General features: G+C 40.7%; 1 protein-coding gene across 13 annotated transcripts in view; it reads left to right on the top strand.

Annotated features, from left to right (window-relative positions):
- Positions 1 to 16531, top strand: part of LYPD6B (LY6/PLAUR domain containing 6B) — a 177283-nt gene that overhangs the window by 82314 nt on the left and 78438 nt on the right. For 8 of the 13 annotated variants that reach the window (XM_034954017.4, XM_034954012.4, XM_034954013.4 and 5 more), the window contains one exon: positions 10544 to 10614. The exons of 3 other annotated variants lie outside the window; for them this stretch is intronic. In XM_034954017.4, coding sequence (XP_034809908.1) covers positions 10610 to 10614 — 5 coding nt within the window. In that variant the 5' untranslated portion in view covers positions 10544 to 10609. Of the gene's footprint in view, positions 1 to 1079; positions 1229 to 10543; positions 10615 to 16531 lie in introns of all 13 variants that reach the window. 2 more of the 13 variants (XM_055108463.3, XM_055108460.3) reach the window with 2 other exon arrangements.

The raw sequence follows: 16531 nt of genomic DNA, 5'->3' as shown, positions 1-16531 counted from the left end.
TGTGTATATATATATGTGTGTGTATATATACATATATATATATATATTTTTTTTTTTTTTTTTTTTGAGATGGAGTCTCACTGTCTCCCAGGCTGGAGTGCAGTGGCGTGATCTCGGCTCACTGCAAGCTTCGCCTCCCAGGTTCATGCCATTCTCCTGCCTCAGCCTCCCAAGTAGCTGGGACTACAGGCGCCCGCCACCACACATGCCTAATTTCTTTGTATTTTTAGTAGAGACGGGTTTTCACCGGGTTAGCCAGGATGTTCTCTATCTCCTGACCTCATGATCCGCCCACCTCAGCCTCCCAAAGTGCTAGGATTACAGGCATGAGCCACGGCACGTGGCTGCATATATATTTTTACATAATTAAAATTCTGATGCACGTCCAAATATCTGTTCTATTTATCATTATTAATATAAACATTTTTTGCTACTATGCTACAAAGTCTTTTTTTTTTTTTTTGTGAGACAGGGTCTTACTCTGTCACCCAGGCTGGAGTGGGCAGTGGCGTGATCTCGGCTCATTGCAACCTCTACCTCCCAAGATCAGGTGATCTGCCTGCCTCAGCTTCCCAAGTAACTGGGACTACAGGTGTGCGCCACCACACCCGGCTAATTTTTGTATTTTCAGTAGAGACAGGGTTTCACCATGTTGGCCAGGCTGGTCTCAAACTCCTAACCTCAAGTGATCCACCTGCTTTAGCCTCCCAAAGTGCTGTGATTACAGGTATGAGCCACTCCGCCTGGCAAAGTCTTAATGATATTTCAAGGTGGCATCATAGTTCATTAAGTTGATATGTCATAATTTAACAATTCCCATCCCGTTGGACATATAGGTTGTTTCTAAAATTTCCTCTGCTATAGATGACATGATACTAGTTTTCTTCATGAAGATAGCTTTTTTATTTCCTAAGGTATTGTTTTCTGAAGCTAAATTTTTTCAAGAGTGGATTTAGAGGGTCCAGTTCACTTTTGTTTTTTATGCAATTCATCTTAATGGGTTTGCTTCCCTGAGAGATGGTGAGTGCTTTTTCTACTTTTTTATGCGATTAATTTTCAAAACTCTAATCTGCATTTAGGAGTTCACATAGAGCTGATTTGACTGACCAAATCTGATGATTGTTGCAGTCCCAGCAGAACACAGAATTCACCCCATTGGTTCAAATGAAGAGGATGTCATGAAGGGCTATAGTCACAGAAGTGTGTGCAGGGTTAAAGAGCAAACAAGGTACTCCAACAGTGAAAAGTCATGTCCAGCTCTGGGCTGAAGGGATGAGAGAGGGACATAGTGTTTCATGAGGGCTCATAGCCAGTCCTGGGCTGAAGGGGTGGTAGAAGGAAGTAATGTTCCATGAGCACTTAGAGCTGCAGCCACAGAGAAGCAGGACCTGCCGGGGCCGGGGCTGTGGAAGGACACAGCTTTCACCAGAGATGCTGCAGTGAAGCACCCAAGGATTGGAGGGAACACCTCAACCTCCCGTTCCTCTCTCCCTCTAGTCTCATGCTAGTGCCTCCCACTGACAGAACCCAACCAAAAGTCACCTGGCACAGAACCCTGGGTGGTGCTGCCTTCAGGAGTCACCCTCCTGGAGCACAGAGCAGGGCCAATAATGGATCCAGTGCTGGTGGAGGTGAAGGGGCAAATGGAAAAACCCCAAACGAGAAAGAAACAGACCAAAACAAACTATCACCATAATTGTGGAAGTTTGTTTCAGTAGCAGCACTGGGGACCCATTTAGTGGAATCTCAAGCATGGTTCATATTTCACACCCCTCTGGACTGCAGTCTTCCAGAAAGGCCTTAAATATTGCATCCATTTTGCCATGAAAACTGGGTCACAGTGGGAGAGCTGGGAGCTCCCGAAAGAGCACTCAGCACTGCCGAGATCGTGTCACAAGTCTGTGGGTGCTGTGCTTTCTCTGTGGCCATCTTTCTAGTCATCTTGTGTTAGCTCTGATTTTATTCTTTATAATAGCTGTTTCAGTTCTGCTCCAGCTCCTAACCCCACCCCTCCAGGTTTTGATGGAGGCATGTTTCTCATTTCTTTTTTTCTTTTTTTAAAAAATTATTATTTTTTCTTTTTCTTTTTTTTTTTTTATTATACTTTAAGTTCTAGGGTACATGTGCACAATGTGCAGGTTTGTTACATATGTATACATGTTCCATGTTGGTGTGCTGCACCCATTAACTCGTCATTTACATTAGTTATTCCTCCTAATGCTATCCCTCCCCCCTCCCCCCACCCCATGACAGGCCCTGGAGTGTGATGTCCCCCACCCTGTGTCCAAGTGTTCTCATTGTTCAATTCCCACCTATGAGTGAGAGCATGTTTCTCATTTCAGTACATACTCAGGGCAGCTTGTCTGTGTAACCACATGGTCACCAGACAGCATTCCACAGGGCGGTTTCTCACTTTGGGGGCTGAGGGCCTCTGAACATTTATGGACTTTGGGGATTTGTGAGTCCTCTATACAGATTTTCGCATGTTGCTTTTATTTGGATGGCAATAAAAATTTAAGATAGGCATATTCTGGATCATTTGGATGACTACCTTATAACTGAGTACTGTGACATGGTTTCCGTGTCTGCATCTACATTAGGTTTGTGTTCAAATTAGTGTCAAGCAGGACCACTTTCAATGTGGAGTGTTCTTAAGAAAAAATCACGGTAGATTTAATTTGATCCCAGAGCACTGTTTACATTCAAAGAGCAAATGCCCACACAGAAGGCTGATGAAGAAAGGTTTCACAGTAGTTCCAGAAGCAAGGTGGCAGGAGGATTCAGTCATCACATGGAACAGGAGTAAATGCTTGCTGAGCTCCAGAGAATCCATGCCACAGTGATCAGTACCATACAGCTCCTCATTTGGGCAGCAGTGTGGTTTCAGCAGAACATCATCCAGCATGTTAAATTAATGCTTTTAACTTAACTTGAATGCTATTGGCTTTATGGTTTTGGTTGTATTTATTTATGCATGTTCTGTGGTGTTGGTAGATGAAGGGTAGTATGTCTAAGGATTTTGGGCCTGGTTTTATGTTGATTGTTTTCTAAGTAACACCCTAATAATGATAATTAGCGTTAACATTATGGGAATTCAAGGGAAGATCTTTAAAAAAAGATCTGTACGTAACTAAAGTTGGACAATTACTATGTGGAGGAAAGGGCACTAAACTGGTAATCTTGGCCTTTGTGTCCTCTTCATGAGAAAAGGAAAGAAAAGAAAAGGGAGGGAGGAAGAAAAGAACAATTTTAAAATGCTGTACACGCCTGTGATCCCAGCACTTTGGGAGGCCGAGGCAGGCAGATCACGAGGTCAAGAGATCGAGACCATCCTGGCCAACATGGTGAAACCCTGTCTCTACTAAAAATACAAAAATTAACTGGGCATGGTGGCACGCACCCCCAGCTACTCACTCGGGAGGCTGAGGCAGGAGAATCGCTTGAACCCGGGAGGCAGAGGTTGCAGTGAGCTGAGATTGCGCCACTGCACTCCAGCCTGGACGACAGAGAGAGACTTCGTCTCTAAATAAATACATAAATAATAATTTTAAAATGCTGTAAAATACCACAGTTCTTCACCACAAGAATTCGTGAAGTTTTGGATGATTTAGCAGCACATATGTAGGAAATGTAATACTCACCTGATGTTATCCAAGAAGGCCCCACCGGGTTCCTTTGCTGTATGCTTTTCTAGTTAAGGACCCACTCCTATGGAATCCAAGGGCCATTCTTCCTATTTTTACCATAACCAAACAGCATACTGAACTCTCATAAATATTTACTCACTAATTTTCTGAAGTACTAATTCCCTTTGTTGAAAATATTAAAGAATGTCTTGTCCTTTTAATTCCTCACTGCACTAACCCCTCCAAGAATATGGCTTATAAATACAATACTTCTTGGGGGATGCCAATATACAGTCCTTTTTGGGGCTGAGACCAACTACCTTGTAATTATCAATGACAGTTTTTCCACTGGGCAGAGAACATTATCTCCTCTTTGCATATAGCAGATAATTGTTATCAGTGCTCAGGGCAATTATGTGCATGTGGAAAACCCACATAAAGGTGTGTTTAGTGATAAGTGCATGGTCTGTTTTTTTGGCAGGGGTTCTGAAACCCATGATGTTAAGTGGGCATCACATGATACAACGAACAGGTGTGCATGCTGGAGTAGCTCAGCATTCTCAACTAGGGTTGTCCTTAGCAACCCACGAGAGTAGCATCACTTCTAACAGTCCTGAAGTTGCATTAGCCGGGCAACTATTAGCCATTATTGCCACTGCTCACTAATTCCTCTAATGGAGTTCATCAGAAATAGAGCCCATGAAAATATTAGATAGTTCATAAATAATTTGGAACTGGCACTTAAATGTGTTATGCATTTTTTTCCCTGGCCAACAGACCTTTCTACTTGCTTGCTTTAGGATTACGTAAAAAGGAGCCCAAATTCTACAAGTTAGGTTCCAATTGCAGTGTTGCTCATCCCCAACTCTTTTCCCACCTCCCCCTCCCTGTACCAACCCCACTGTCCAAGTTATCAGGGAATGTGATGAAGAAATGGCCACAAGAAGCTTCTGTAGGTCATTTTCCTACAGCCCAACATTCAGGTAGACCCAGGCTCAGCAACCAGGTTACAAAGAAGCCTTTGAAGGATGGTCTTTCTGTGATTTATTATTTTATAAGAAGAAAGTTGGTGTGGATCGATGTGGTCAGACTGCATCTAGCAGAAAAATTCCAGGAGGAAATTGGGTTCTCCCAGTCAAACAGAAACTTTTCATGTTGCCTCATTTCCGCCATCCCAAACCTCTGGATTGGTAAAACCCAGGAACTCAAACACATCTTACCTCCCAGTCAGTGCTGTAACGTCACAAATCACTAATCTCCAACCCTGTTTGCCAAAGTCAAACAACGCCTGGCCCCGACAAAGCCCTTCACAAACAAAGCCACACCTGGCCTGCAAGTTAGGCTAAGTAGATTACTCTCTAGACACAGCTGAAAGTTTAAGCTGCCAAAACACTCTTTCCTCTTCCTGGAGGGTTTTTCTTTGCTCTAAGCCCCTCTTCCACCCAGGGAAGCCACCCTGCCTCCAGGGGCCATGGAATTCTCCGGAGAATTTAATTCTGTCAGGAAACAAGTCAACCTCTCCCCCATCACAAATGTGGAGGACAGGCTTGGCTGGAGTGGATTAGGTTAGGAGGGAAAGTGGTGAGGAAGTCCTGGCTTGAGGTCTTGGTGGATTAGGTCTATGATACCACTTTCTCCCACTGTGAATAAAGTTGGTATCCTAACCCCATTTCCAAAGAACTCAAGCATCTTCGAGTACCTTAACTCCAATCACTCTCTCTTGAATTATATGCTATTGTTGCCCGATATTTTAGTTCTGACTCCTTTTACCACCACAGTGTAAATATTTTTTGTTTTACAGAGACGGTTTAAAAATACTCATTTAAGATTACCTACCTATATACCAACTTTTCTAATCCTTGACATTCCTTATCTCCTCCTTCCTAAAGTAAGGTCTTTAGATATTCTTTTGAAGTTTTGTTGATAGTAAACTCCTCTGTTTTTGTGTATAAGAAAATGTATTTCTTTCTCATTCTTAAAAAATTTCTTCATTGGGTGTTCTAGTTAAGACTTATTTTCTCCTACCACTTTGAAGATAACTACTGTCAGTTTATAAGTAAATAAGTACAACTGACCCTTGAACTTGAGAAGAGATGCTTAAACTCTTCATAATTAAACAAATGCAAGTGAAAATGAAAAGAAGATAACTACTATCTTCTGACTTCAGTGTGGCTGCTGAGAAATTAGCTGTCAGTCTAATTGCTGACCTCTTTTCTGGCTGCCTTCATAACATTGTGGTTGCTTTTGGTATTCTGTAGTATCATTTCAATGTCTCTAGATGTGGAATATAGTTGACTCTTGGACAACGGTGGGCTTAGGGGCGCTGACCCCTCTGCGTGGTTGAAAATCCATGTATGATTTCTGACTCCCCCAAAACTTAACTACTTAATAGCCTACTGTTGGCCAGAAGCCTTACCAATAAACAGTCAATGCATACTTATTTTGTATGTTATATGTATTATATGTTGTATTCTTACAATAAAGTAAGCCAGAGAAAAGAAAATGCTATTACAAAAATCATAAGGTAGAGACAATATATTTACCATTGATAAAGTGAAAAGTACGGATAAAGGTCCTCATCCTTGTCATCTTTACATTGAGTCAGCTGAGGAGGAAAAGAAAGAGGAAGGGTTGGTCTTGCATCTCAAGGGTGGGAGAGGCAGAAGAAAATCCATGTATAAGTGTATCCACACAGTTCAAACCTGTGTCGTTCAAGGGTCAGCCATGCTTTTGATTTCTTCTGCCTGGAATATAGGGTGTTTCTGCATCTTTGGATTGGTGTCTATCACCAGTTCTAGAGAAACCCTGGCCATTGTGTCACAAAATTACCTCTCCTCCATTCTCTATTCTCTCCTTCCAGGACGTCCATTAGACTTGTGTTCAACCTTCTTCTTCTGTGCTTCATGCCTCTTAATAGCCTTTTAATAATTTCCATATCTTTATCTTTCTCTCTGTACTGCATTCTGGTCATTTTTTTTATTTTCATAAGCTTTGTCAGGTCAGTAATTCTCTATTCAGCTATATAAATCTGTGGTTTAATCCGTCCATTGAGTTTTCAGTTTTAATGATTTTATACTGTTGTTGTTTTGTAATTCTCTGTGGCTAGTTTGCAAATCTTTCTGGTCATTTTCTTAAAGTCTCTTTTTGTTTGTTCATTTTAATATTTCATATTTTAGTATATGAAATATTTTATATATAGTAATATTCTATGTCTGAGAATACTGGATATTTGGTAATTGAGGGTGTAATTCTGTTGTTTATCATTTATGCCAACTCTCATTTACATTGTTTTGTTTTCTTATGTTTTGAGAAATTATTTGTGTGAGCTTATATTTGATAAAATTTAACAGTATCGAGGGCTCAAACTGAGAACTTTCCTCCAGAGAAGATTTAAATTTCTTGTGTCCTGGAACTTGGGATCAGGACTGATCTGGGACTGCATTAGTAACCTTTAAGGATCTTGACTTATTGCCCAAGTCTCGGGTTCAGCTGCCCCACCATGGGAGGGTCCCAGCGCTCAGTCTCTGGTTCCAGAGGACTTAGCAGCACCTGCTCCCAGGGCTACCCTGACTTGTGTGTGTGCTTGCCACTTACTATTTTTATTTTATATTTCCTTCCTTTCCTCCCCTCTTCCTTGTATGTATGTATGCATGTGTGTATCTATGTACTTTCTTGGGACATTTTCTTTAATTTTTTGGTGGTCATAAATGCATTATAAGATTGTTATATTTCCCCAGGATCCTGTTATATTGTAGCAGGAAGACCTTGCAGAATATGTGCTAGGAGCAGAAAAATGGATCTCTTATAGAATACCCCCAGTTCCTTGTCTCCTTTCAGTTACAGCTAACTTGGGCCTAAGTGTCAAATGAGACCTGGAACTACTCTACTCTTGGTTTATGGGGTATAATGGTACCCTAATACCCAGCACAATTTCACATTCTACCTACTAATCTTTTTTGTTGGACTGATCACCTTGAGGTCATTGGCCAGAGATGTGTCTTCAAAATATAGTACTGCATAGGTAAATGATGATTTTTTTTTAAAAAAAAGAAACAAATTAGACCCCATATTTGGTTATTCAACTCCTTTAAAAGATGTTTTCAGCTAACATATATCATTTACATGATTTCTTAAAAGAAAAAACATAACCTATTGCTTGTAAAATCTTTTTGTTTTTTCTTCTTGGAAATGATGTTGCCATCATTTGCTTCTTGAAAATCAAGCTTGAGTCTAATATTTCTTTTTGTACCTAGTCACATCTGTCATGTAACAAACTTTACTGGAATTGAATTGCATTTTCTAGATGGTTTGACAGAGACCTGGAAATGGCATTTAGGGATGTTCCATCAAATAGCATTTTAAATCTCCTGACAGGTCAGTCTTTAATTAGTAGAGCAGGTTATTTGGTTCAAATTATAGATCCAAATCATGGACTTTAGGGATACTTTCTGAAAACTGCTTCCTTGTTCTAGTTCTAATAATTGGCACTGCATTTGTTCCACATTATTGTTGAGCAGTTACTGTAATTAGATGAGAGAGTCTCACAAGGATGGAAGTTGGAGATAGAACTGGGTTTTATTTGGTGTTAATCAAGACAGTCTTTAGTGTTTTTGTCTCACCTGGATAGAGACTATTGAAAGAAATGTGTAAGGCACTAAGCATTTCCTAATGAATGGTGGTAAGAGGGTCTTTGAATGTGAACATTTCCTAAATTTTATCTCTCAAAAAATAACCTTACAAAACAAGTCAAAATTTCTTAGGGAAATTACAGAGCCTTTGTATCAACAAAATAGCAACAGGATGCATTGTAGAATGTTATGCATCTGTTTATTGCTCAGATGCATAAGGAATACCAGTAAAGAACATATCACCTACTTTTTCTTTGCTTTTGAGAGACTGCTCTATTTTTTATCTTGCCTAGTGTTCTGATCCCCTTGGTTGTAACCATAAGAAAATCTGATGAGAATTATGTAGGCCATCTGCCCTAACTTCACAAGTGAGAGAAAAGGAGACTTTACCTGGGGAACCTCATCTCTTTTCTGATGAAAAATGATGAGTAATCCGTGATTTCTTGAAATACAATGTTGAATGGGTGAATAACAAAGGGCATGTGAGATTTGTGGGGTTGATTGCATGCTTCCTAAAACTCAGAATATATGGCACATCCTTTAAACACAAAAAGATCCTCTGCTGGTTATCTGCCAGGGACATGCAAGGGAAGAATGACCAAAATCCATATGTTTACGACAGTTCTTGAGAAAGTCATCTCCTATAGACTTTTAAGATGCTAATAAGAAAACAAATAAATTTAAGAGCTATAGCGGGTGAAGTTACTTAGGGTATAAATGATTTCGACAAGCTTGGGAATTTACAAAATATAGGAAGCAGGATGTTTCTTGAGAGTGTGGCCTAAAACACTTCGGACAAATGCCAGGCCTGGGCTACCCTCTGAATATGTGTCCCAACCCATACTTTAGGGAACCCCTCCTCAAACTCTCTATCTGAAAATCTCATCTTTGGGATGGATGCAGTGAACTCCTTCCTGCTGAAGTATAAATGACTAATAAGCTTTGTGGATTTCCTCCTCCTGGTTTATAACTGGAGATAATCTTTAAGTCAACGGAATGCAGCCTCAGTTGTGTACTAGCCAAGTGTATCTCCTTGGAGGAAGTGGTGAGGAGTTCTAAGTGCTATTTAGAGTTATAATGCTTTTCCTGTGGTGTATGCAGCATCCCCAGCTGCTGGTGCTAAGATTAGGTAGGTGAGACTTATGGTGGACTTTATGCAGACTTCTTGATGGGGCTTTGTAGGCAGAGCAGAGAGCCTGTGTAACTCATCTTTGTATTGTTCATTTCTAATTCAATGCCTGGTGCAAGATAGAAACTCTGTAAGTATTGGCTGTTGAATGGAGGTCAGCCTGGGACCTGCCAACAAGGCATGGTGTCTGGGAAGGAAGAAGGAGGAGGTATATACGCAGGTGCCTGGACTTCTGCTTCCACTTCATCCCAGGTCCTCACCTTTCATCCAGGAGCCTGGGTACTACAGGCTTTGTGCTCCAGTTAAGTGGGTACACCCCCCTCTTTCCGGTAGGCCCTAAGAGGCAAACTTGACCAGAACGCCGAACGGCAGCTTTTCTCCCTCCAACTCTTAAGTCTGTGATTTTCTGAGCCTTGGATTCATCAGGACACAGAAGGAAGATTTGTTCCCCCATGAGGCTGTTGCTGAGGACAGTTTGTGCCAATCTACTGATCTGTCCCCCAGCCTTTGCTCTTAAAATGGCAAATTTCCAGATGTGTGACATTTTTATTATTCTAGGGGAAAAAGCTCTTTAAATGCCTTTTGAAGGGGAGGAGAAGAGAAGTCGCTAGTTTAATTTGGACAGAGTGGTTTGGCTTGGGTCCTATAGCCATATCATAATGAGTCTTTATTTAGGCACACATCCATGGAGTAATTAATCCAGGAGGGGCAAAAGCTAGTTATTTATCTTAGGTACCTGACAAATTCTGTTTTATACCTGGAGGTAAAGTTGAAGATGCATGTTCACAACCAAAAACTTCTGCATCTAAAAGAGGGTATTAGGCCTTGTCCCACTAACTTACAGCAGAGCTGGATTAAGTGATTTTCTGTGACTAGGGAAAGGAGTATTGACTGCATTCTCCTTCCTAATTCCTGCAGACACTAAAAATGTGTATCCACTCCATCTATGTCCTGCCAAATCTTTCTACCCAAGGACAAGAGGCCACTGTACAAAATCTGGTCTTTCTTGTACCTGGTTTGTGGTTAGGAAAGGTTATTGAGCCTAAGGATCTCTTTATGATGTGTCCCCAGCCTAAAACCCCCTACTTACTTAAAATCCCTTTATCCCAAATGTCTACAATATCAGTCATAATGATACCTTTTCATGTTCATTTGTTTAGATATGCCACACTTCTGCCTGCTGTTGGCAACCCTCCTGGACTAGGCTGCTCTTGTTAATCACATGGATGTTGTGAGTATTATGTTCACAAGTGGATGTAGAGAAGATATTTTTATTTAACTATAAATGCTCACCACATGAGCTACTCATGCTTAGCAAAAATGTATTAAACATTTGTGATCTGGAGTTTCATTAATCTCAGGGATTACGCCGCTTGTTCATTGGTTAAATAATGTGGTTTCAGTATCTTCCCCTAATCATATTGACTTTTTATGAAAGAACTTTTGACACAAAGCTGTGTCTCAGAATGTTTTGATGTAAAGGTAGCTGCTGATCTTAATTTGCAATTGTGGATTCATTTCATCTTGTATGCTTTTATGTTATAGGTTTCTTAACGTTGCCAGCATGAAAGTGCTTCAGATGGCTTTGCGTCCTAATCTTGTGGTTCTGTTCACTGAAGATAAGCAGCAATTTTTTGATTATTTTATTTTCCTATGGATTGCCAATAGGTCTAAATAACCTCCTTAGTTGTACTGGCAGGACCAAGTAAAAAGACAAGGGATGAAAAAGAGGGAAGGAAAAAAAGGAAAGAAAGAGAGAAAGAGCGAGGAAATATGAGAAAGAAAAAGAGGAGGGAAAGCGGAAAGACAGAATTGTCTTGGGAAGGTGATATAGGCCACTAATTACTTTAGAGCTGCAAGCCTCCTGCACAATAATTTATTTGTAAGAAAGGGCCCATCTTCAGAATCCCAAAAGAAAGTATATACGTGGGCCTGTGTGGTTGGTCAGCACCACTTCTCTCCTCCCTAAGTTTAATGATCAAAGGATGGGAAGGCTGTCAGATCCCTTCCTGGATCTTAAGTCAGTCTCTTGTGTGACTGACTTGAAGAGTCACAATGAAAATTTCCCAACATAAAGCAAAGGACATCTGACCAGCAAAGTCTTTGGGAGCTAAAACAGAATGAGAGGCTAGAAAGAATTGATGATGAAAATACTTCTTTCAAAGAGAGAAGCGTCTTAGAAAAGTCCACAGACCCACAGAATCTTAGACAGCACTCTCAGGTGATCATTTTAGTCTTGTCATTTGTGCTTTATTTATGGAGAAACTGAGACCAGGAGAGGGGAAAAGACATGCCAAAGCTAACCCAGTATGGGGCTGAGCAAAGCCATGCATCCTGGGTCCATGCTCCCTTTTTTAAAAGAAACACTAATAGGCAAGTCAGGGCTGGTTGCATAGAATCAAATGAAATAGGGCAGACAGAATTTATTTCATTGAATGCTTAAAGAAGAGCCGTGCCTAGAATGAAGTTTATTTTTTTGAGGTTTTGAAAATGTAAATTTTCCAGGGCCATGCCAGATTCCCTGTGTGCAACAAACAGAAGCAGCATTCTAGATGGAACCCAGGGAGCCTGGGACAGATTTACAAAGGGTTCACGTAGAAATGGACTCACCTTTCATGTACCATGATTTGGTTTCAGTTTGGGCAAAAGGAAAGGGACATAGAAAAGTACATAGGTTAATGACAAGTGGAACATGATTGCTTAGGCCCTTTCTCTAGGGAAGGGGTTAGATGCAGCTCGATTTCTCAATCTCTGGCAGCTCTAGTGGGTGTGGGGCCAAAGCCCAACATTTTGGCTCCCTCTCCTTTTCCACAGATGGAAGTGAAATGAACTCATTGGCAGCTACACGCCGAGAAGGAGAAAGGCTTTGAAGCCTTTTTAGTGCTACTTAGCAAGGAGATGTGCTGCTAAAGACTGGGGACAACTTATTTCCATTTTACAGATGTGCAGTTTGTTAACTGTGCTTGGCCCTGCCCCATTAAATTAGCCTTCCACTCTTGGTAGCTTGTTGAATGAATTGCTAGGGCTCTGCTTCATTGCTGCTTGGCAGGCAGTTTAGTAGAACACTTTGGTAGCAAGCACCAACACAGAATTCTGAGACTTAGATTGTTTCAAAGTCTGTCCAAAGCCCTCAGTTTCTGGGAACTGATGCTATTATTTATTTACTTCTTTAAAAATTTTTTTCTATGGTGCATTTCATTGTAGCAACAGACCAAGAACAATTATGGATCAGGAACTGTAGTACTTATGTAATTATATTTCAGAGTTTTGTTTTTACTAGGTTCTAGATCTCCAGTGAATTATGTGGCCCACAGCCTCTCATTTCTATGTGCATCTGGGTTGCTTCTTCTTTAGCCAGACTTAAGATTTAAAGGGTCCCACAGACTCATATTCAGGAAATTGAATGTCTTTGGCTAGAGCGATTCTAAACTGCAAAGTAGTCTTGGGAAACTGGGCCTCTGTAGTCAGTTTAATGAGGTACTAAGACCCAGGAAAGGTACTAAGGCTCTGTGGTCAGTTTAATGAGGTACTAAGACCCAGGAAAGGTACTAAGCCTCTGTGGTTAGTTTAATGAGATACTAAGACCCAGGAAAGTTACTAAGACCCAGTAGTTATCAATAAAACAATTATTCATTAGTATAGTTTCATTGATAATTAGTGGGTCTTAGTACCTTTCCTTCCTCCCTGTCCTTTGACTTTAGGTGCTGGAAAGGGAGTCAGTGTAGCCAGAGTAAATCTGTTTCACTTCAAGATCACAACTAGGCGTTGGTATTGATTTCTCCTCCCTTTGGGAATATCTTAGAGAACAGTCTTGGGAACCATGCAGAGTTGGGCATCTTTCAAGAGTATCAGAACCACTAAGTCGAAATACATTCACATGTCGGCTTGTAAGGTATAATCCTAGATGTATTACTGCAAGATTAGCAGAACTTCTTGGGGCACTTGCTTCAGTTGGCTTTGACTTTTTGTAGAGTGCTTTTCTTTGCTAGAATCAGGGAGAAGGGAAGGTGAGAGAATGTTCTTTCTACCTTCATTCAGTGTACTTCAGTGTCAGTATGGAGATACACAGGAGAATGTGTGTGAGCTAAAAGAGTGAAATAAAGAAAATCCATTTAGCAAATATTTATTGAATGCCTTCTTGGTGCTATATGCTGTAGATACAGCAGTGAACAAGCTATGGTTCCTGTTCTCTGGGGATATGTTATATTGAGGGGAGAGGAAAGACCAACAAGCAATATGTTTCTAGTGGTGGCAAGTGCTATGCGAAAACAATAAATGAAGGAAGGAAGGTTAGGAAGAAGGAAGGAAGAGTAAGCAAAGCAAGCCAGCAGGGAAGGGGGCTGGGGAATGCTGGTGGTATTATTTTATGAAGTGTGGTTCTGAGAAGGGGACGTACAGCGGAGACCTGAAGAAAGGAGAGAGAGAGAGCCCCATGTACTTGAGCTGGAGAAGGATCAGGCAGAGGGCTTAGTGGGATGGAGTCAGCTTATCCCTGTGTTCTTCTCTGCAGTCACATCTTACTACCTTGGCTACTTCTGATTTACAAGTTGGCTATTCTCATTTAAACCATAGTTTTATGAGGGTGGCTGCTATAGAATTATGCCTAGATTGTACTTTATTAAAGCAGTTGTTGTTGTTGTCAAGCACCAAATTCATTATATTTCAATTACATGGAATTCTGATTTTTTAGAAAGCCACAGAAAAGACTCCAGCCTATTGAACTCTTTATCGCTTCTAAGGTATCTGTAGGCCTGGAAAACTATTCCTTGGGGGATGGGAATGCTTACATAAATGTAGAGTTGTTTTACTGCCCCTGCAATTCAGATCGCTAGAGAGTATTCATCTGAAATAAAAGTAGGTTTACTTAAGATAGATTTGAATCAATGATATAACTTGAAGTTATGCCAACAACCCCATTCTCTCACAGTATATGATGTGGCAGAGGGAAAAGTTGGTATGGGAGGAGGCAAAGGAATGCAAGAGCTTTGCATTAGCCAAATTTGGAAGCAAGCCAGGATCCATCCTGAGACCACGTTGTCAATCTGGGTTGTCAATCACTGTCTACCAGCCCAGGGCTACTTGATCAAGATCTTTGGAATTGGTGTGCTGGAACAAAGAGTAGCATGCAAGGTTAAGAACATGCTATATTCATAAAATAATATTTTAAAACCAAAGTTATTTTAGAATCATGGGAAATATTTAAAGCAACCATCAACTCTTTGAAGATTACTTGTAGGGCCAGGCGCAGTGGCTTATGCCTGTAAGCCCAGCACTTTGGGAGGCTGAGGCAGATGGATCACTTGAGGTCAGGAGTTCAAGACCAGCCTGGCCAACATGATGAAACCCCATCTCTACTAAAAATACAAAAATTAGCCGGGTGTGGTGATGCACGCCTGTAATCCTAGCTACTTGGGAGGCTGAGACACAAGAATTGCTTGAACCCAGAAGACGGAGGTTGTAGTGAGCCAAGATTGTCCCACTGCTCTCCAGCCTGGGTGACAGAGCAAGACTCTGTCTCAAATTTAAAAAAAAAAAAAAAAAAAAAAAGATTACTTGCAGTTGTGTCTGATTTTCCCAGGGTCCCTTTGTAATGTCAATTGTAAACTATTTTTTTTGTAAGTTTTGAGAATTCCTTTAGGTTAAAAGGATATTGTTTAATGAGCTTTGTGTGCATATTTAAATATGTATATGTATGAATAAAGAAATGTGTATTTTTGGCCAGGCACGGTGACTCACATTTGTAACCCCAGCACTTTGGAAGGCCAAGGTGGGTGGATCACCTGAGGTCAGGAGTTCGAGACCAGCCTGGCCAACATGGTGAAACCCCATCTCTACTAAAAATACAAAAATAAGCCAGGGGTGGTGGCAGGCACCGGTAATCCCAGCTACTGAGGAGGCTGAGGCAGGAGAATCGCTTGAACCTGGGAGGCGGAGCCTGCTGTGAGCCAAGATCATGCCACTGCACTCCAGCCTGGGCAACAGAGTGAGACCATGTCTCAAAAAAAAAAAAAAAAGTGTGTTTTTATCCAAACTATTTCTATGGAGGTTTAAAATATTTTTAAAGAAAGAATTAAGAAGCCTCAGAAGTCAATGAGAGATACTTTATTAAGAACCAGAGCTGATATCTTATGTCACATTAAGGGGACATTTTCCTTGATTCTCCCTGCCATCCCTCCCCATGCCAGGCTGGGAGTGGTACCCTTTCTTTGTGTTCCCAGAGTATCCCATGAATGCCTAATCATAGTCATCGCTACCTGCTAATTCATATCTTTCCATGGCTTTCTGGAGGGCTGACACTGTGTCCTTGAGCTTAAAATTACCAGCAGTTTGCATGGGGGCTGACATGTAATAGGGGCTCCATATATGTTTATTGACTACATAGAAGAATGAATTAGTTATTAAGATTTATATCTTATTCAGAATATTCTGGCAACCAAAGCAAAAAGAAAAATGTATTAGTTTCACCGTTTCATATGCATTTAAGTCTAAACAGAGCATTACTTCAGAAGTTACATTTTTCTCCCCTTGGTGCTAAGTGCCTGAAAGTATTTATCTGATGAAACAGTGAGTTTCATAAGAAGCATTATTTTCAATATTTCATAAGCTACCAGTGCCCTGGACTAAATGAAAGAATTACCGTGGCTTTTGGTAGAACCTTACAGCCAGAGGCCAACTCCAGCATCCAGAGATTCCAAGTCTTCATTAGCTTCTTAGCAGATTCGCTGTTACAACGTCTCATTCCCAGATGGCAGTGGGTCACGAGCCATCTTATTTTATGCCACTGGATTTTATTTTCATGATTGCAACTCTCTAATAGATATTCTACTGAAAGATTTTACTGTGTTCATAGGCTGAAGCATTAAGTGAAGTGTGTGATTTAAGGAAAAACACCCAATAGAAAACAAATTGTAAGGGTGTTGCAGTTAGTTTAGAAGGATATGGCTCCTCCAAATTCCGCAGAGGCATTTGTCCTTGCTGACTTATAAGCTTTGTGAGAAAATAATTATTTTGTGAAAAAAATGTGAATACTGGTCAAAGTAAGCTAATGAATATTGGCCTAATTAAAAAATGTTTTTAGGCAGCTTATTCTATGAAGAGGGAACAGTGCTAAGGAGTACAAAGATGTAGTTGCTGAAGGAAAGAAGATT

The sequence above is a fragment of the Pan paniscus genome, chromosome 13, assembly GCF_029289425.2.
Source record: "Pan paniscus chromosome 13, NHGRI_mPanPan1-v2.0_pri, whole genome shotgun sequence".
Classification (NCBI taxonomy): domain Eukaryota; kingdom Metazoa; phylum Chordata; class Mammalia; order Primates; family Hominidae; genus Pan; species Pan paniscus.
Note: the sequence above shows the minus strand (reverse complement) of the source record. Positions and strands in the feature narration are given on the sequence as shown.